We start from the raw sequence: 21654 nt of genomic DNA, 5'->3' as shown, positions 1-21654 counted from the left end.
CCATGCTGGTCACAGCGAGCAAGCCAAGACCCACTGTGCACCCTCTTATCAATAACCAAGCTGGATGTGTGCCACACTAAGATCTGCGCTAATCATCGAGCAATTTTGCCTTCAGAACAGATATTTATAAACTGTGCTTTCTGTTTATCCATCCAGGTGGAACATTTGATAGCTGTCTTTTACCACAAACACATTTTTAGCTGGAAATTACTCCCCCTGGTTATCTGCGGGTGCTGTCAGAGCTGACAAATGTCCCTGGGCAGGAGCTGATTGGCTCTGTGCACCCGGGGCCAACTTTAAATTTCAGCAAAGTGGGCACAGGCTCCACGGTCTGCCACTGGGACCTGCCTCAGACGGGAAAAGGTAATCTTCTTACCCAGCTTCCTGCCCTGTCTCTCTCTAGCCCTTCAGCTCTGCTGTCCCTGAGCAGGGATTCTCCTGCTTTCACTCGGGGCAAGCCACGGTGGGGATGGGGACATCCCAATCCTTGGCTGTGCACGTCTCTTCAGCTTACATTGCTTTGTACTGCTGATCCTTGCGCGTGAATTTCCTTCTGGTGTTTTCTGTAGCAATGCTGGTATGGCTGAAAATAGTCTCTGGGATGGACCTGCAAGCCCAGGCAAGGGTGGTTGGGTGAAATGAGAGTTATTGGCCAACAGAGCTATTGCCTCCTGCCATTTATCAGTGTTGTGAAAGCCTGCTGCTTCCTTAATTTGGATTTATGAACAGCTTAGCTTGCAGCAATTTTGGGGGATCATTTATTGCAAACACCCACACTAGCTGCTTTGACAGAAGGAGTTAGGAAGTTTTGATAGTTGGTGTGCCCACTTGAAACTGCTGGCTGTGCCCTAAGCCCATGGTGAGAGCATTGCCCTTGTTGCAAGGAATGCAGAGAGGCAGGACAATGCCAAGGGCCACCACTAACCTGGGAAAAGCTGGGGTTGCTGGAAAACCCTGCTGTCCACGGGAGCTTTGGGACAGCATGAGCTTTTAGGTTGCTGCTAAGCAGGATTATTGAGGACCACAAGTCCCAGTGGTGTTTCACTTTGTGCCTCCAGGAGCAGCCCAAGATGCAAACGTCCCTCATCTGCCTGTGCCTGTGCCTGCTCAGCACAGCCCTCGCCACACCTGTGAGTATGGCTTTTCCTGGGTTCCCAGCACACTGAGATGTACTCCCAGTGCATCCTGGCATGCTTTCAGCAGTGGGAAAACGGGGTTGTAGCTGCTTACACCACCCCTGGTGCTTGGGGAGAGGATTAAAGTGAACAGCAGAGGTGAGCCCAGAAGGCAAAGTGTATATTAGCATGAGGTGGCTGAGCGTGTCCCTTCAGTTTAGCAATCAGGGCACTGCACAAGTGTCCATCTGGGTGGCTCTACCTCTTCCCTGGGATTTCTGTGGGTCTGGGATCTGCCCAGTGCTTTTGGCCTGTGAACAGCCTGAGAAGCCACAGGAAGGGAGGTGTGGGAAGGATGCTCATCTTCCCCATGTGAGGAACAGTGGTCAGAGGGGTGCCTGCAATTATTTTCCAGCTCTCCTAATGGGAAATTTTGAGAGATTTAACTAAAAACAGGGCAAACTAGGATGAATGTAATAGCAGCTGGTTTTGTCCTGTATTACTGTTGCTCACCTAGAGTGAAAATCTGCTCCTAGAAAAGGTTTGCTTTTTTTGTCAGGGTAAGGAATAGGGAAATCCCATTGGCCATGAGGGATGGGCCCAGAGCAAGCTCTCACAACCCAGAATGTAGCAGGGCAGCCCAGGGGAAGGCAATAAATCAGCATAGATTTGATTTTCAGATAGGGCCACAGAAGAGAGTTAATACTATGCTGTGTAACCAGAGCTGTAATCCAGCCTTTGATACTATTCACAAACAATGAAACAACCTGGGAATATTCAATATTTTGGGCTGTGTTTCTGCCCCTTCAGCTTGGTTTGGGATGTTTCAGTGACTGATTTTGCTGAAATCAAAGAGGACTCCCCTCCACGGAGCTGTCTCTCACTCTGTCATGTAGGGAATGCCTGAAATGGCTTTGTGGGGCTCACAGGATGCTCCCACCAGTAGGCAACCCTGAGGGATACACTAGTCAATACCAACCAAAAAATGCCAGGATAATCAAGGAAAATTGGAAGCCTCCAAGCATGTACAGAAACCCTGTCGTGAGGACACAGAGGTTGCTGCTCAGTAGCTCAGTAAATACTGGGAAACTCCAGCTCCAGATTCCCATCACAGGCAGATCCAAGTAAGCTGGAGCCTTCTTTTGTGAGCAATGGTGCTGTGTATAAAAAATGCTCTGTGATAAAATCTTCTACAGCAGTCTCCAGGAAAAGGTTATTTGCAGACCAACAATAGCCTATGAAAACTAGCATACAATACCATCATGCTGTAGCAAAATTCACATTACTTTTCAGACCCTGGAAATGGGGTTTTGACCTTTCCTACTACTGCTGTCTTTAAGTCAGCACCCCAGGTAGTGCCTGGGAATTTATTGGCTTACCAGTACAGTTTTCCCACCGTTCCCTGAACATTGGGCAGGGCAGGTGGCCAGCAGTGGGCACTGGCTGCTGCCTGGATGCTGGGGCAGTGTTTGATGCCTCAGCTCTTGCCTGTGTTTTGCTGCCCACAGGTGCCACCACCGCTGCCTGGGAGAGCTGCTGGGAACTGCGTGGGACAGCACCGGGTATGTATCCCTCTGCCACCTCCTGGGGCCTCAGTGAGTACTGCTGGGACCCTGCTGCAGTGCCAGGCACAGAAAGGGAAACTCCTGCCAATGCAATTAATAAGGAAATGGTGGGTTTTGATTCTTTTCTTCCCCACCAGATCCTTCTGAAAGGCTGCAATGCCAAGCACGGCTTCTACATTTTCAAGTATGTCTACTCGTTCTCAACGCGGAGGAACCAGACACAGATAAAGGTGAGGAGGTGGCCAGGGGACACCCTGGCCTGGCTGCAGTGCCCCAGCAGCCACCCATCACCTGACCTCCCTCTCCCTTGTGTGTACTGCACAGAAAGAAGAGGCTGACCACCAGACTATCATCCCCAGCCACCGGCTGGATGAGGACAATGCCAGGCGGGAGCCACCGGCTGGGACAGCTGGGACAGCCCCAGAACACAGTGACAACAGCAGCACTGAAGTCATTGAGTATGGGATCGTCCTCAAGCCTGAAAACCAGAGCACCACAGCCATCAGCAGGGATGGTCCCAGTGCTCGTCCTGGCGCTGGCACACGTGGCAGCAGTGGGGGCACGGGTCCCACCCCATCCAGCTCAGAGGGCAGCGGCGATCTGGATTTGGTGGTGGAATTTGATGGCAGCGCTCCCATTCTTCCTCAGGGTGAACGCCCCAGGGAGGCTGTGGTCAGGAACAGGTCCAGTGTGAGGAGTGAGGACAAGGATGACGGTGCCCCCAGGGTGGTTCCAGTGACCGCTGGGAGGGGGAGGGCCCCTACCACCAGAGGGGCAGGGGATGAGGGCAGCGGGGAGGCCACTGTCTCTGGCCCAGGGCAGCAGGGTGTTAAGCAGGGTACAGGGACAGGAGGCATGGCTTTGTCCTCTGTCACCGAGAAGATGGAGGATGTCCAAGTGGATGCTGCAGGTGTGGATGAATACACTTACATCCCTGATTCACGCAGTGTCACCATCACCCGTGGGAGCCTGGGCAGCACAGACAGGGACACCAGCTTCACCCAGATCTCTCCAGACAAGGATGACGAGGTCAACATCTTCATTGGGAGGGCCAACATCCGTGTGGGGGAGCAGGAAACCACCCAGGCTGGTGTCCCAGTGGGTAGCAAGGATGATGGCATCCCATCTGTGGGAACCAGCAGCCCCTTCTCCAAGGGTATCAAGGATGATGGCATCCCATCTGTGGGAACCAGCAGCCCCTTCTCCAAGGGTATCAAGGATGATGGCATCCCATCTGTGGGAACGAGCAGCCCCCTCTCCAAGGGTAGCAAGGATGATGGCATCCCATCTGTGGGAACCAGCAGCTCCCTCTCCAAGGGTATCAAGGATGATGGCATCCCATCTGTGGGAACCAGCAGCTCCCTCTCCAGGGGTAGCAAGGATGATGGCATCCCATCTGTGGGAACCAGCAGCTCCCTCTCCAAGGGTATCAAGGATGATGGCATCTCATCTGTGGGAACCAGCAGCCACCTTTCCAAGGGTAGCAAGGATGATGGCATCCCGTCGGTGGGAACCAGCGTCCCTGTCCCCAGGCTGGATGTCACTGCAGCACCCAGGGGTGGCGAAGATGACAGCATCCCTGCCCGCAGGCAGCCTGAAAGACTGGCCACCACAGCCACCCCAACCCGTGGGGACAGCGTCACCAGCAGCATCAGGGACGGCCATCTCACTGGAGAGGACGAGGAAGGTGCCACCCCCATCGGTGCTGATAGAGGACTGGTAACCCCTGTCCCCTGGAGAGTCACTAGTGGTGGCATCACCGGCCCCACGGTGGCCAGCACCCGTGGGAAAGATGATGACGAGGTGAGAGGAGAGGGGCAGAGGTACAATGGGAAGCCAGGCCGTGTGGCTACCACAACCCCCCGCCAGTGGGGTGACATGGAGGCCACTGTCACTGTCCCAGCCGAGGGGGCCAGCATCCGCCCGGCCACTACCGAGGGGGATGGCAGCACCACACCGGTGACAGGCAGCGGCCACAGGGCGGGCACGGGCACGGGGCAGGGCACAGCAGGGAGCGGGGAAGTGGGGACAGCCACCTCCCGACCCCCCCGTGGGGAGGCACGGCCCGGGTCAGGGATCAGGGTCCATCCAGGGGGAGCAGGGCTGGACAAGACACCCAGGACGGACAAAGCACCATCTCCAAGTGGGAAGCCCAGCAGCGGGGCCCAGACAAGTGTCGGCGGCTATGATGGCGGCGCGGGGGGCAGGTCGCACGCCACCGAAGCAGCGGCCAGCCCCGCTCCTCAGGCAGGGCAGGACACGGGCAGCATGGCGGCAGCAGGGGGCCGGGAGCGGGGCAGGGGCAGCGGGACGGCAGCGCCGGGGGCCAGGCCCCACGGCAGGAGGCAGGGGGCCGGGGCGCCGGGCACCATGGCCACGCTGGGCCGCAGCCGGCAGCTGGACCAGGTGAAACGCGCCGACGAGCTCCACGTCCGCGAGCGGGCCTTCTACAGCCTGGGCGGGGCGGGCGGCGGCCCCCACGGCCCCTACCCCGGCCTGGGCAGCGCCGACAGCAGCCAGTCCTCCGAGGGGGACGGGGGCAGCCACAGCGAGAGCGGGCAGACGGGACTGCAGCCCTCAGGGTGGGGGGCCCCCGGGTACCCCCAAGGCCGCTGGATGTGAGGCGCGGCCGCCATCCACCCCGGCAGGCTCCAGCGGTGCTGGGGGTCCCACACGCCGCCTTTCCCCGCTGCGGGCTCTGCTCTTGCCTCGGTGAGGGGCGGGTTGTTCCACGGTGCTTCACAGCCCAGGAGGCAAGAATCACTGGTTCATGCGATCTGCTGTTCAGCCGGGGGAGGCTGCAGGTGGCACGGCAGCAGGAATGCCCGGAGTGCTGCGCCACACGGCCAGGAGCAGCAGCCATGCTACACGGCATAGGGTAGCGGTGTTCATGCACTGAAGCCAAGCAAGTAAAGAAGCAGCGAGAAAAAGCCTCTGTCCTCGCGGTTTCACTTCCAGCCTACTGGAGAAATAAAGGCATTTCTGTACCTGAGGACCTGCTGGCTCTGGTGTTTGTAAGGGGGCTTGAGGCAGTCACTCTGCCGCAAGCAGCGTGCTGGGGGTGGGCGGGTCGCTGGGCATAAGGACAGCACATCCCTGGCCCTGCCATCTCCTGTGGGGCCGCAATGTGGCCAACAAGCCCCACACATCCTCCCTTGGGTTATCAAACCCTGCCAGATCCAAGTCCCTCTGGGCTTGCTAGGGAGGCTCACAGAGCATCCTCCCCCTCTGTTCATCCAGCAAGAAGTCCCCACCATGCCCTCCTGGTGCTACATTTCCTGGCCACACCGTCCTTCCAGGAGCACCATGACGCTCTGGCTGTGCCCCCGCCATTCCTGCCACAGGCCCCTGCACACAGGCTGGGCTTCGACACGCTGGAGCCATGCTGGCAGTGCTGCCAAAAGGTAACCACGGGTTATGCAATGGCAGGTTGCTTTTTCTGGCTGAGAAGCTGCTGAAACATGCGTGTTCAGCAGTGTGCCAGAGCGAACAGCACAGTGGGAGAGGTGTTGGGCCTCGGGGGGAGAGGGGACTCACCACCAGCGCTGTGCCCATGCAGAGAGCAGCCAGGAGCAGCCACAGTGTCAGTGAAGTACCCACAGAGTGCCTGCTCCCCTGCCCTCTGCACACCAGGGAAGTGGCAGATCCTGTTATGGCACACAGAATCACAGGATGGTTTGGGATGGAAGGGACCTTAAAGATCATCTAGTTCCAGCTCCCCTGACATGGGCAGGGATGCCACCCTCTAGACAGCAGGTTGCTCAAAGCCCCATCCAACCTAGCCTTGAATGCTTCCAGGGATGGAACATCCATAGCTTCTTGTAGCAACTTGGTACTTAGGGAGTTTGCAAGCCTGGTGTAGTACCCAGGCCCCTCCAATCTCAGTCCTGACCATACCCTTGTCCAAAGGAGTAAGCAACATCCTTAAGCAAGGGTTGGGCACCATCTAGTGGAATGAAAATCCTGTTGCTGGGAATGTTTTGTGCCCTTTGAATGATGCTGGCGTGGGCATTGCTGCTGCCTTGTTCCACTGCTTCCCCTTGGTGCCAGGGAGCTTTGCCTGAATGGTGAGCTCAGGTATAAAACTGGCTAGTTAAAGTATAAATGGCATACATTTATAAAACAGCATTACCTCCTTGCACAGTCGCTGATAAAGCTCCTGGAATTTTTGTGCTGTGACTCAGGCTCTACATCTGGGAGAATATATTTTGGGATGCTCACCCTGAGCCCCCTGCTCAGCACCACAATGTTGCCTGGCCCTGCCCTTTCAAAAGTCACCTGCCAAACAGCACAAGCAGCCACTGAACATAAAACCTGCAAGTTTCCCTAGGTAAGGGTTTTGCCAGAGTATTGGAGCAAAGCAGGGAGCTGATTTTTCCTTGCAGTGAAGGGTGAGGAGATGGGCTGGCAGGGTGGGAGTTGACAGGGTGACACTGCCCACCCCTCATGCTCAAACACGTGTTTTTGAGGAAAAATTTACTTTAGACTTTTAATAAATATACATTTACACTGTGTTCCTTGTGTTTTAGTTTTTTGTTTTGTTTTGTTTTGTTTTTTTTAATCAAGGTCAGTAGTAATTTATCTGCAAGTGTTTCTTCATGCTGGGACAGCAGAGACTGAAGTGATGTAGGGTCTTTCATCTCACCCTGTAAGTGTGTGAACCCAAGTGAAGAATGATAGGTACTATCTGAGGGTACAGAAATAATAAATTGTCCCTAAAAATCCTAGCTATTCTTATGAATGCTAACTGTGTTCATGTGGCCAGGCAAGGATGGGTACACACTGCTGCTCCAATGGTGCCCTCCCCATTGTAACACCATGGTTTTTTCAGAAGAGGGCAAAAGCAGACAGCCAGAGGGAGCAGCTGAAACCAGCACTTCTCAAAAGAGAAGGAGCATGGCTACAGGACAATGACAACTTTCCTCCTCACTTGCTGTAGTTACTCAGTGAGACCCTTCTTCATCCCACACCAAAGAGAGGGACTGACAGGGACTGAAATACTGTGTACAACCCCAGCAAACTCTTCCTCCCACTGCTCGACCTTCCTGCTCCTGAGCTGGCAACCAGGGTGACTGCAGGGGGCCTGAGCACATCCAGGTTTTTTTGGAGGATGGAAGATGCCCCAAAGCCTCCATCCTTTGCCAAGAGAAGCACTTATTGCCATTGAGGGGGTGCAAAGCAGCCCCAGCAATGAGAAACTGGGGTTTTATTTCTGCAGAACAATGCACACAGTACTGCCTATCATCAAGGAGGTTTGAAAACCCAGCACTCATGGACCAGGGGCTGAGGAACATCCCTGTATCCAGCAGGGCTGGGATGGGTTTGCTGCTGCTCTCAGCAGCACCAGCCAAACCCTTTAAATAAATGCAGGTCCAGTGGTAGACTGGCTACAAGGAAAAGTGATTTTTATTCCACTTTTCCTGCTGTGTTGCCTTTCAAAGCAGAGCAGGGCTTCAAGAGGAAGGTGCTGTTCCCAGGACCAGAGCAAATCTCCCAATCCTCTTGTGAAATGCTCAGTAGAGGAATAGTCAAACACCTGAAAATTGAAAAGTTCAGAGACTTTAAATAAGAACCTAAGTTATTGGACTTACACCAGTTTAGAAAAGAAACCCAACCTAACACCAAAAATTCTCTTTATTTAGATTTAATATTCAGCCATAGACTAAAACACATGGAGGAGAAGAGAAGCTGTGGATGTCCCTGTCCCAGGCTGGCCAGGGTCCTGCTCACCCTGCTGCCATGGATGGGTGTCCCTGCCTGTGGCAGGAGATTGGAACCAGCTGGTATTTAAGGTCCCTTCCACAGCAAAGCCTCCTGGGGCACCAGGAGGGTGCAAGGGGGCAACAGGGGTTCTGCTGCCGTTAATGGAATGTTGCCACAGCCAGACCGTTGCCACAGGGATTCCACCCCAGGCAACCTGGGGTCTGTTAAGGCAGTTGATGGATCCTCTGCAGGGAAGCAGACACAAAGTGTCTCTCTCCTCCGTGTGTGTCCATCTTCTCCATCCCTGGTGGGAGCAGAAGGTGATTTGCTGACATTTATGAGAAAAACTCTTGACTGACTACACGGGTGAGTGTAGGTTATTTCTGAAAAGGTTTCTGGTGCCAAGGGGATGCTCTGGGCTTCGGCCCAGCTTCAGGTGTCTAAGGTTCCAATCCTGAACTTGTATAGAAATGGTGTCCAGGTCTCTACTGAACCTGTACAGAAATGGTGTTCAGTTCTGTACTGAACTCATACAGAAACTGGTGTACAATTCTCCACTAAACTTATACAAAATTGGTGTCTAGTTCTTTACTGAATTTGTACAGAAACTGGTGTTCAGTTTTCTACTGAACTTGTACAAAAACTGGTGTTCAGTTCTCTACAAAACTCTTACAGAACTGATGTGCAATTCTTGACTGAACTTGTACAGAATTGGTGTTCAGTTCTCTACTGAACTTTTACAGAAAAGGTGTTTAGTTCTCTGCTAAACTCGTACAGAACTGGTGTACAATTATCTACTGAACTTGTACAGTATTCATATTCAGTTCTTTACTGAACTTTTATTGAAGCTGGTGACTTGGGGATGGGAAACCTACAGCAGAGATGATATTTAAGAGAATGAGTATTCCAGATAATCTCGTCTCTTGTCTTCTGGTAGGTTTGGAAGAACATTGTTCTCTGATCCCTAGAAGTCAGGGTTTTGTAGCAGTTTGCTACCTAAAGGAGTCTAGGGCATCAATTGCTGCAGCCTGACATTCCTTCTCCGGTGCCTGTCCTGCTTACTCTTCCAGTGGGAAACACCATGAGCACTGTGAGTACTGTACTACTCAATAAAATCTCAAACACATTGTCTGGGGTACTTCCAGAAAGGCTTTAAAGAGTGTGTAACAAATGTAAGGGAACAGAAGCCTATCAAGACTTCATGTAACTTCATGTTTTGGGAAATGGAAGATTTTGAATCTCTCTGGGTGCTAGCAATATTTCAGAAATGCTTACAGTGTGATCAATGACCTGAGAAAATTGTGAAGTAGTCTCCTCATTTGCAAACCTTTGGGATATGCATTTTCTTGGTGAGACAGCTGGTAAGAGATCAGGTGGACTCCTTTTCCTTGATGTCATGCACTCAGGGAGGAATGCCCCACACCCTATGATGCATATTCCAGCCTTTGCATGAGTGTTTTCTGTCCCCTTTCATTGGTGTTGCCCAGATGGGGGGCACGTTGCCCTTCTCCCACAGAAAATTCTAAGGCTTTGCTCCCTCCCAGGGTCAGCGAAAGCGCCGTGGAGAAGCCGCTGATTCTGATCAAGCTGAGAAACGGAGCAGGCTGCAGGCTCCCAGCACAAGTGGAGCTCCAGAGACAGAGCCAGAAGACTTCACAGAAAGTGGTACACTTCCTTTTGAGCTTGGCCAGGACAAAAGCTGCTTCTGGGGGGCTGGGGTTCCAGGCAAATGTGTGCATTTGCCAGTCTCCAGGCGCTTTAGTGGGGAGGAAGGGAAATCTGGGATTTTAGGAAGTGCCTGGTGTGGCATCTGTAAACAGCAAGGCTCCTGACAAGCACAGGGGTTTGTTCCTGAGCTGCAATACATTTGCACTAGTGGACATGAACTGTGTAGCCAAGGTCCAAGTGCTGCTCAAACAGCTGAATGTCTGCTCTGAGCAGCTGGCAGTTGCCACAGCAGTCACTGCACAGGGTGGCAAACTAAGTTTGGGATCTCCCAGCTGGGAAGCAGATAAGGAAAATTTGTCATTGGCTGTGTTCCATCCCTCAAGGGAACATGTACAATATGCTACTGTAAAATCAGGATACCTGCTATGATTCCAGCTTTGATTTGGGTATTTTTTCCTATGTCATAAATATTCCCCTGTGTTAGATTAATCTTCTGTTGGTGTGTACCTTCTGCAAGCTGCTGTCATCCAACAGAACTGTGTGAGGAGCTCAGCCACTCTTTCTTGCAGAGGACAGGGCTGGAAAAGCTCTTGTGTGGACTGTTGAGAGCAAAGATGAAGTGAAATGTTGGACACATTTGTGAAAAGACCCAGGGCAGAGATAAATCCTACCTCAGCCTTTTCCTCTGGGGCTGCCCTTTTCATTCCTCTATAATTGATGATATTGATTCTAACATTCTGGTTTTCAGATGGTGGGGCATTCATTGTTGTCACAATTGACGCTTCTGACTCTGAAGACAGCAATCTAACTGGCAATGATTCTGACAGTGTTGTGGTAAGTAGTGAATGACACACTTCTCTCCATCTCACAGCCAAATTAGTTTTCTCTTTGTGCTGCCAGGCCTGTCTGCTAGCATCCAAATATTGAGTCTGGCATTCAGGGCTGAAATAGAGCTCTGACTTACCTACTTTAGGCTTAGGTTAACTTTAGTTAACCCCAAATGCATCTGTGAGTGCAGCAGCATCTCTGAGTATCACATGCAGAGAGTGGAAGAGTAATTTAAAAGACCTTGTTGCTCCAACACTTGGGGAGAATGTGTAGCAATCATGGGTAATGGAACAGAAGGAGCCAATTAAAAGCTGAAGCTGTTCTAGAGATACCCAAGATATAGGCCATTGATTTAAAGAAAAAGGAAAGAAGCCTTTGACTTTCCAAATATGAAGTGTTTAAGCTGCAACATTGGTTTGAGGTACTTCTGTCACTGAGGTACCAAGCACAACAGTAGCTGGCTGGGGTACAAACTGTTTATTACTCCAAGAACTATTACAAGTTTATTAATTCAGTTCAATTTATTACTCCAAGATGTATTTTACAAAGATCCAGGCACCAGGGTAGTTTATCCCTTGAGTTTTTCGTAGCCACTGCTGCTGTGCAAAGCAGAAACACACAGCAGTGATGCTGGAAAAGGCCTTGAACTTTATGGGAGAATCTGCATGACCCAGCTCCAATTCTGCAAAAATAAATGTGGGGATGGGTTGGACTTTTTCTTAAGCAGCTGCTTATCTCATACAAAGACTTTATGGCCATCTTCCAATTTGTGTAAAAAGAGGGAAAGAAACACTTCCAGCCTAAATCAAATAAGGGAAGTGAAACAGAGGAGCAGGGTGGAAGGTGTTCATGTGATTCCTAAGTTACCTCTGTTTCATACCTATTCTAGCAGCTGGAGCAAAACCAGCAGCACACACCTGTGTCCAGAGCAGCAGATGATGCTTCACAGCTACTGACAAATGATGAAGAGGAAGGAAGAAACAGCAATAGGTATGTGAGAGAGAGTGTCTCTCTAAAGTCTGGTTTCTGTCATAGGGTACAAAAAGTCTTTAAACAAATTTTGGGCTCTTTGTGATATTATGGCCTAAAATATAGTAGCCTATCTGGAAGAGAACTACCTAAAAAATTTAAAAAGAAGAAATCCAAGCAAAATTTGACAGAAATTTTTCTTCTCTGTTCATGAAATCTTTAATGAGTGTGTCTTATATAATTGCTTGAGATGAGCTGAAATGCTTGCAGTACAAACGAGTTTTTGGAATGATTGTGCTGCTGGGATGGGGTATTGCTAAGTCAGAGTAGGGGATGTTTTAATTTCTGACATTCTATGTCTCAGTAACCCTTTCTGTGTGCTGAAAGTCATGGCTGCATGTTCTTTCTGGTCATGTTCTCTCTAGTGCGTGGTCATCAGATACTCTTGGCTCTCCAAACTCGGTGGATGAGTACTTAGAGGTAAGGATCCATGTATTGCCATCATTTCTGTTTTGTGGGAAGGGGATTTTGGGCAGAGAGGGAACTGCACAGCTCAGCTGGCCAGTGTGGGATGCTGTGGGCAGCTGGCCTGAAGCAGAGCTCTGGCTTTGAAGCTCCAAGCTCGTCCCTGCAAGTCACTTCTTGCTGGTGCACCCAGAGGGGGAAAGTCCAGCCAAGGTGGCACTGGCAGATGTGTGCCAGATTCTTCTAGCAGCTGCTGCCAGCTTGCAGATGTTTGAGTTGTATTTGCCTGGTGCCCACAGAGCAGCAAACTGGAATTCTTTCATCCCAATCCCTGTTCTGGCTTTTTTTCTTAATCAGCTCTTCACCCAATATGAAATTTCTATGGATAACACAATTTTCCTGTTTGGGAGAGAAAGAAGGAAAGATTTGCCTGCAGCCTAAATGCAGATAGGGAGCAGAAACAGGGGAGCAAGGAGAAGGATTTTAACATGTTTCTTAAGCTGCTACCCTTTCTACCCACCTGCAGTGGGAGCAGAACCAGGAGTACCCAGTTCTCCCCCCACCCGTGGATGATTCATTTGTGCTACTGGCCATTGATGATGAAGAGCTGAGCAATAGTGATGGGTAAGTGACAGATCAAGTGTCTCTCCAAAGTCTGGTTTCTACAGAGTAGCAACAGAATTTTTGCCAAGATTTTAGGTTCTGTTTAATCCTGTGCAAAAAATTCATACCTGGAATATAGTTACCTGTATGGTAGAGTAAAAGTGAGTAAAAAACCAAAACCAAACCATAAAATCTATCAAAAACATTTCTGTTCATGAAGCCATTATTGGTTGTATCTTACACTATGGTTTGAGATATGTTGAAATGTTTACATAAAAGTACTTTGAATGCTCATTTGCTGGGCTGGGATGCTGCTAGATCAAAATAGGAGATACTTAACATTTATGACATTTGATGTATCAGTAACCCTTGTTGTTTGGTGAAAATAATGACTGTATATTTTTCTTGTTCAGTTTACCACAAAGGGTCTTTTGTCCCTTACGTGTGCTTTACAATGATTGCTTCTTATGGGTAAGAATTCCCATGTCATCCTTCTTCCATTTTCTGTGGGAAGGGAATGGGGCAGAGGGGGAGCTGTGGGACTCATCTGGCTAATGAGCAGCTGGCTTTAAGCACAACCCTTGCTTTGAAGCTCCAATCTACACATCCTTCCAAGTCATCTTTAGTGGTGTGCTCAAGGCAGAAATCCTTATCGAGATGTCACCACAACCAGATCTTTGGGTTCCTCATTATTTAACAGCAATGGCAGATTGAGGGTATTTCAAGTCTTCTTTGCCTGCTGCCCATAGAGAAACAAACTGGAATTCTTTACTCAAATCCCTGTTGAGCTTTCCTTTCTTCAGCAGCTGTCCATCTAACACCAAGTGTTTGTGGCTATCACAGCTGAATTTGCCCATTTTGGGGAGAAAGAGGGCAAGAAATATGTATAGACCATATCCAATCATGGAACTGGGGGAGCAGGGTGAAGGGTGTGGGGAGGGGTCCTAAACTGTTCTTTTTCTACCCTGTTGCAGCAGCTGGAGCAAAACCAGCAGTACCTGCTTGTTTCCAGAGCAGCAGATGATGCTTCACAGCTACTGACAAATGATGAAGAGGAAGGAAGAAACAGCAATAAGTATGTGAGAGAGAGTGTCTCTCTAAAGTCTGGTTTCTGTCATAGGGTACAAAAAGTCTTTAAACAAATTTTGGGCTCTTTGTGATATTATGGTCTAGAATATTGTAACCTGTCTGGAAGAGAACTTCTTAAAATATATTTTTAAACAAAGAAATCCAAGCAAAATTTTGCAGAAATTTTTCTTCTCTGTTCATGAAATCTTTAATGAGTGTGTCTTACATAATTGCTTGAGATGAGCTGAAATGCTTGCAGTACAAACGAGTTTTTGGAATGATTGTGTTGCTGGGATGGGGTATTGCTAAGTCAGAGTAGGGGATGTTTTAATTTCTGACATTCTATGTCTCAGTAACCCTTTCTGTGTGCTGAAAGTCATGGCTGCATGTTCTTTCTGGTCATGTTCTCTCTAGTGCGTGGTCATCAGATACTCTTGGCTCTCCAAACTCGGTGGATGAGTACTTAGAGGTAAGGATCCATGTATTGCCATCATTTCTGTTTTGTGGGAGGGGGATTTTGGGCAGAGAGGGAACTGCACAGCTCAGCTGGCCAGTGTGGGGTGCTGTGGGCAGCTGGCCTGAAGCAGAGCTCTGGCTTTGAAGCTCCAAGCTCGTCCCTGCAAGTCACTTCTTGCTGGTGCACCCAGAGGGAGAAAGTCCAGCCAAGGTGGCACTGGCAGATGTGTGCCAGATTCTTCTAGCAGCTGCTGCCAGCTTGCAGATGTTTGAGTTGTATTTGCCTGGTGCCCACAGAGCAGCAAACTGGAATTCTTTCATCCCAATCCCTGTTCAGTTTTTTTTTTTTCATTCTTTTCTTCAGTTCATCTAATATGAATTTTCCTGTTTGGAAAAAAATTGAGGGAGAAAAAACCACCTCCAGTCAAAATCCAGTTTGGAAACCAAAATGGGAGCAAGGGAGGAAGGCTTTCAGATGGTTCTGAAGCTGCCTCTGTTTCTATCCTGTTCCAGCAGTAGGAAGAGAACCAGCAGCAGCTTCTTATTTGTTTATGGGCAGCAGCTACTTTTAATGTTCTTAACCAAAATTAGAGAGTGATAGCCTAACATGCTTCATCTCATCTGTTGTAATTGCTTGGCTGAGCTGGTGTTAGTATGTAACACCAGGGCTGCACACCAAAGTCTAATTGTATTTTCTTTTTTCTCTCTCCCCATATGCACTGATGCAAGCTTATTGAAGGTGAGTTTACATTTTAAGGTTGATAATGGGATTGTTATAAATATAATCATTAGTTTTTCTGTGTCCTTTCCAAACCACCTCTAGCAGCAGGGATTGAAACTACATTTAGCAAAAGGCAAAGAACAGTGCTAAAGCCTCTGGCTTAAAGAATGGGGCACATCTGTGTCTGGTAGCTGCTATTGAAAACAGTGGAAAATCTCCACAACAGAAGTTGTTGCTCAATGCTTATGTAGGAAAGAAGTTTAATTTGGTGACATTTTCTGTAATTTCAATTGGTTAGTGCTTGATTATTCTTACATGGGCATGGCAGTTGCAGAGATCATTGTTGCATGTGTATTCTAAGAATTAAAAAGCAAACACCCTTTGGGTGTTACCAGGCCATTAAAAATGTGTCTCCTTTGAACTGTATGTGTTATAATTTTCAAGTGACCTTAACACCATAGGACTCCAGCAGACTCTGTTAGTAAGAATTGTGGGATGGAGCTTCCCTGTATTAGGCAGATTTGTTAACTCTGTGGAATGTAGGACACTGAGACTCTCAAGTAACATTTTTAGCTGTTTGTAGAGTGAATAGAAGAAATGTTTTGTGTTGGTCTGTAGCAGAATAATCACAATGTGTGGAAGGGTTCAACCTCAATATTTAGGGGAACTATTTTCTTTAAGATTGCTTTTAACTCAGCTGAATAGGGTCCATTTCAAATAGGAACCATTGCAGACTATTTATAATAACTTATTTAAAGGGTAGTTCCAAAGAGAGAGGGTAAAGAATAGATGTAACTTTTTGAAATTAAATTTCAGGGTATGAACAACAAAGAAGCCAGTTGCTGTTGGACAACCCTGTCCTGAATGACGATGATGAGGAAGATGAAGCAACAGATAATGATGTGTCTGTGACTGATTCAGCATCTGAAGAAGGGGATTCATCAGAAGATGAAACTGAAAGTTCAGAGTATGTATGCCTCAAGACCTACCACACACTGAGTTTTGCTTTTTGTTTTTCATACAGACAGGACCAGGTTTTACTGCTGTGGCCTGGCTTACCTTTGAAACCTTCACTTACTCTACTTATTTCCCTCTTTCAATGACAACCACAGCCCATGCTGCATGATGATCAAATGATACCATTTTTACTTTAGGAGAGGAAGGCAGCCCAAGGCAGATGGAAAGCTTTGCACACAACCTTAAAAACAAGTTTAGGGGTGATTAGGCACAGGCCATAGTTCACAATGCATTCCATTTTCTTTTCATGCCAGGCTCTAGTGGGTAAGGAAATTATTTCATTGGTATTGATGGCTTGGCAGCAGCTGGACAAATTCTGTGCAGGCTTTAATAAAGCTGGTGTGATTTGGATTACTGAAAGGCAATATAGGAGAGAACTTAATATAAAAGAGGCATAATTTTTCCCTTCAATCTCAAGCTTCTCTGTTACAGCATGCCTTCCTGCTCTGTTTAGGTGAGGCTGGGAGACCCACACTCAGTATTACACAGAGCAAACAGAGGGTTAAGGACATGCAGGGCTCCCCAGAGGCAGCGTGTCATGGGTGCTCAGTGCAGAGTTTACATGGCATTTTAGGTGCCATGACCCCCATGTGTGGTGACATAAACAGCCACATGTTCTCTCTGGTTCTGTTCTCTCTAGTTCTTGGCCAGCGGGTACTATTAGGTGTCCGATCTGCATGGATTATTACCCACAGGTAAGGACCCACCTGTGCTCATCTTTCCAGCTTGGTGGGAGGGGAATGGGGCAGAAGGGGAGCTGCACAACCCAGCTGGTTGATTGGGATGCTGTGGGAGGCTGGTTTGAAGCACAGACCTTGCTTTGGGGCTCTAAAGGTTATTACTTGTTGGTGTAGAGGGAGAAGCCCTTGCCTAGGAGGCACTGCCAGACCAGCCTGTTCCCATTATTCAGCAGTAACTGATAGATTGCAGACAGTCCTGTAAAGCAGCAAACTCAAATTCTTTCCTGTTGTGATTTCCTTTCCTCCAGATTGTGCAAGGAGGACGATTGATTTTGTCAACACTGTGTGGCCATGTTTTCTGCAGCCGCTGCCTGCCTTTGGCCCTTCGGACTGCCGGGTTTTGCCCAACCTGCAAGACACGTCTCACTCGAGGACAATACCATCCCATTTATATATAAGTTCTTTTATTTTTCAAGACAGTCTAAGATGGATTGTCAGATACTTACCTATCAGGGGGATAGGTATTTTTCTATGTGTATGTAGTTTTTATTGTATAAGGTTCTGTTTTCCCTGACTTTTTCATTAATAAATTTTAATTGATTTAAATATAATCAAGTCTGCTCATCTATGTTGGATTCTGCTGGTAGACAGAGATTTCTTTTAACAGGTGGAAATAAACCCCTTGTTTTGATCAGTCAGAAGTGCTTGTTCTTTTCATAATTGATTCGATATAATTGCTTTATTACAACTGCTTCAATATTGCTTCAGGACCAGTGCACTATACTTCTAATTATAGCTACCCACTGTGCTATGAATAATTCTCTAAAGCCCTTTTTTTCAATGTCATTATTGCAACCAATTTAAATGAATCCTCCATTTTATTTTTATGAGTATATTTGGTTTGCCATCCTTATTGCTGCTGGACAAAGTTGGATAAAGGCTGAATTACACCTCTATAATCCTTTGGACATAAACCATTGACAAAGAGTGGGGCCAAGATTGGATCCCAGACCGGGACTAGGCTCCTCTTTGAGGAGTTCAAAGCAAGGGGCTTCTTTCCACACCTGGTGACTAAGGGAGGGCTTCTCTAATAAACTCTGTCTGAAGCTCCCACTCTGCCTGTGACACAGGTGCCAAACCCTGGTGTTGTTCCAGATATCTCAGAGCCCACAGCAGCTGTGAACAACCCTTCACACCTGTGTTTCACCTCTGGGAAGATGTGCTGGAGAAGCCTGCTGGCCACAGACCCTACTTGAGCCACTCCTCCCACCAGAAACTTGATCCAAGGACAATTTCTGGGCATGCAAAGTAGACGTTTGAGGAGGGATGGCAGCCCGACTTGGCTGGCTTTGTAAATAAACACCAGGGGTGTGTAATGCAATAGCACATATACTTGGCCCCAGCTGGGCTGTTTCTCTATAGTGTGTTGTTTTTGGTGTTCTGGATCAGAAATCTGTAGGTTTGTTTTTGTAGCAGCCACTCAACCACTAAACTGCTTAACCTTCTCCGCAGTCAGCGTCTTGGAAAAGCCAAACACAAGCAGCTCGGGCTGCATGAAAACACCAGCAGCAGACTGGCCTGAGAGCCAAAGGAAAGCTGTAATTTACTGGAAGGGAAGGTCCTCTTTAAATTTACAGAAAAGAGCATATATAGAAACCTAACAAAAGCATGTAATGATTGTCTGGCAAGGACAGGCGATGCTGCTGCGAGAAGTGGTGATGTGGATCAGCTGTCAGATGTTAAACACATTTTGTCTTGGCCAGGTCATAATCCCACATCCTTGATGAGGAGCATCTCTTCCTACTACTAAAACTGCAGAGATGCTGTAAGAAAAGCAAAAGCTCAGCTTGGGTTGAAGTTGGCCAAAGATGTTGAAAACTGCCAGGAAGGGTTCTTGAGATACATAAACAACAGGCAGAAACCTTAGGGAAATATTGGCCCAGTGTTAAAAAGGAGAGGTGAGTTAATCACAGCAACACTGGAAAGGCAGAGGTTCTCAACATTTCTTAACCTCTGTCTTTGCCAGCACTGCTGCTCTCCACCTTGGATTGAGAAATTGGATAAAATAGTTGCAGTTGGCATGTATTTAAGTGGAGTCCTGATGGCAGTGTAGGCTGCACATGCCAGCAATAACAGGGACACCCTTAGGGAAGCTATGGAAATTCAGAGCACTGCAGGAGCACCAGAATTGTGCCACAAACAGCAGTTAACACTAAATTTTTTGTGCAGATCACACCAAGCTTTAAGGCAGGGCTTACAAAGCAGATTTCTTGGGGATAATATATTAATTGAGCAATCAAGCTCATGAGAGCAGAGTTGATGCAGGAGCACAGACACTGCCAGACCTGCCCCAGCAGAGACCACTGCCACACTGTGCAGAAGGCTGTGGGGTGCTGGGGGGACAGGGGGCTTTAGGGCCATGCTCTTTCCCTCTGCTTGAGCTCTGCCTCTTGTTGAGCAGCTCAGCCTCATGGAGTGAATTCCACATCATTATTTTGCTTTCCCTCCCCCTTTTCCAGCCCAGTTTCTTCAGCTACCTGTGCTCCGAGCCTTCTCCCATCCCAGCCTTCTGGCTTTTCTGCCCTATTGGCATTTTCCTCTTCAACCCTTTTTTCCCACTGCTGTTTCTCCAGCCTTGCCTTTTCTACTATGCTTTTCCACCCTGGTGTTTCATTTTTTCCTGCTCTGCCCTCTGTCAGTGCCCACCTCCTCTGCTCCAGCCTGAGTAAACTGGTGCTACCTCCTTGCTCTGACTGTCCAAAATTCTCAGCCAAATGAGGTTGAGGGACTCCTTAATGAAATTCCTTGGATATCAGTTTCGCGCAGTAGTCTCCTACTCATTGTATCTGGTTCTTTCATGCTCCCAAGCTTCATTTTATGCTTTTTGAAATGAGCCAGAACAGAAATGAAAGGAAGATGCTGTGGGGAAGGCTGTGGGGAAACAACAAGAGGCCCAGTGCTGCCATGGCCTGGCATATCTTGGAGTTTCATTTGCTGCCTGGAAAATTTTTGCCTTTACTCCTGTTTATCATTAATGCATCTGAATAATGATCATTAATGCAAAGGAATGGTTCTTGCAGTGAAATAATCCCCTGTAACAAAGTAAATAACTGCTACACTGGTGATGAGAAAGTTGATGTTAAAGACCTGTAGGTTACTTGATACAGGTAGTGACTCCACTTAGCAGGGCAAGGTTCATCTGCAACTAAGGAGGGACTTTCAGGATGGGTTTCCCTGGAAAAACTCCCTGGCTTTTGCAGACAGCTCCTGTGCCCAAAGGTTAAGGTAAATCACTAACAGGCAGGGATGTTGGGTGTAAATCACTAACAGGAGGGAGGGATGTTGGTCTCCAAGCTAATTGCCCAAAACTAAGCTGCTTGAGGTGAGTCACAATCAGATGATGATGATTTTGTCATCTCATTTGGACCCAGTGTCTGCTGTGGCCTCCCAGCTCTCATGGGTCACTGGAAACAATCTCTGACACATGCCTGGGAGCAAGATGGGATTTTCTGTGCGAGAACTGGGGAACAGTTGCTGTTCTCAGCACTTCCCAGCAATGAGTAAGTGCTCCTGGAAATGAACGGGTGTCAGGAAACTCTGCCTTTCTCTGACCTCCCTGTGTGCCCTCTCCCTTAGTCTGGGTGGGGTACTGAGTGTGTTTAAGGTGAGATGCTGTGACACACATGGTCTAACATGTTCTTGCCCTTTCCCAGCAGAGGAGGATGTCCCCACTACCCATATCCACCCTGCAAACCTTTTACCTTCCTGTTTGCAGAGCCAGAAGTAGGTTTTTAACAGGAATTATGCTATACCTTTGCTATTGCTTACTTAGTGCTGCCTGGCTCTGGGCCACTTAAAGCAGAAAGTCAAACCCCAGAAAAGAGCAAAGCATGGCTATGGTCACTGGAAAAACTAATCTGTGTCCTTCCTCCAAGCAGCCCAAACACTGCCCAGGCCTGGGTTTCCAGAGCTAGAGAAACCTTCCCATGGTTGGGAAGTGGAGGTGTTTGTTGGGGTGTGGGCTTGTGTTTCTCCACATGGGGATGTGGAGGGAAGCTGCAGGGTGTTGGTGTCATCCGGAGGAGTTTTGAGGTGGGGGAGAAAATTTAATTCTCTCTGCATTGGCTGCTGCATCCGCTTCTGGAAGGGGAAAATCAAAGGGTTGATGCCCCAGGGACTGAGGTCTGTGGCCAGGCACTGTCCTGGATCATCCTGTCTGCTCTGGCACACCTGGCAGGAAGGGAAGGTGCTAGTGGGTTTGGCACAGCAAGCTCTGCACCACAGTTAATCCCTGAAAGTCCTGCTTGTTTAAAGGCATGAATGCAGTCTAATAGTTCATGGCTAACTAGAAAATGACATTTAGTTAACAAGGCATGCATTAGGACACCAGTGAGATTAAATCACTTGATTTTTAATGGCAGCAATAAAACACTTCAGCCCCATGGTACAAAAGCCTCAGCAGCAGCTGGTGTTGGCCTTGGCTCTCTCCATGGTTTCAAAGACCATGCTGTCAGGGACACAGGGACACAGTGACACAGTGACACAGGGACACAGCTTCATGTCAGAGCCTTATCCAGGGTACTGTAGAGGGGAAAGGAAGGGGACCCCTTCCTAGGGATGCTGGGCTCAGGAGGCAGAGCAGTGCAGGGCTCTGGCACAGACTTGCTGTGTCAGATTCTTTTCAAAAGAGCTATTTTGCTTCTCTGGGTGTGCAGAAGAATTCCAGTAGCCATGAGGACCACAGAAAAGGTTTCTAAGGGTACAGAGATAGAAGAAATATAAAGGCACAGGTCAAA

At 48.5% G+C, this 21654-nt stretch overlaps 1 protein-coding gene and 1 long non-coding RNA gene across 2 annotated transcripts; both read left to right on the top strand.

The window, feature by feature from the left end:
• The first annotated feature begins 823 nt into the window (after window positions 1–823).
• Window positions 824–5671, top strand: MEPE (matrix extracellular phosphoglycoprotein). Its single transcript, XM_079307513.1, has 5 exons — window positions 824–1130; window positions 2624–2677; window positions 2818–2910; window positions 3005–3836; window positions 4213–5671. The coding sequence occupies exons 1-5, from the start codon at window positions 1071–1073 to the stop codon at window positions 4401–4403; spliced, it is 1230 nt and encodes a 409-aa protein (XP_079163639.1). The 5' UTR covers window positions 824–1070; the 3' UTR covers window positions 4404–5671.
• Window positions 5672–15984: 10313 nt separating this feature from the next.
• Window positions 15985–17234, top strand: LOC306802726. The gene is made up of 3 exons (XR_013774442.1): window positions 15985–16128; window positions 16819–16873; window positions 17167–17234. It is a non-coding gene; the product is annotated as an uncharacterized lncRNA (long non-coding RNA).
• Window positions 17235–21654: the final 4420 nt, after the last annotated feature.

The sequence above is a fragment of the Erithacus rubecula genome, assembly GCF_903797595.1.
Source record: "Erithacus rubecula genome assembly, chromosome: 5".
Taxonomy (NCBI): domain Eukaryota; kingdom Metazoa; phylum Chordata; class Aves; order Passeriformes; family Muscicapidae; genus Erithacus; species Erithacus rubecula.
This window is presented reverse-complemented; position numbering and strand designations above follow the sequence as displayed.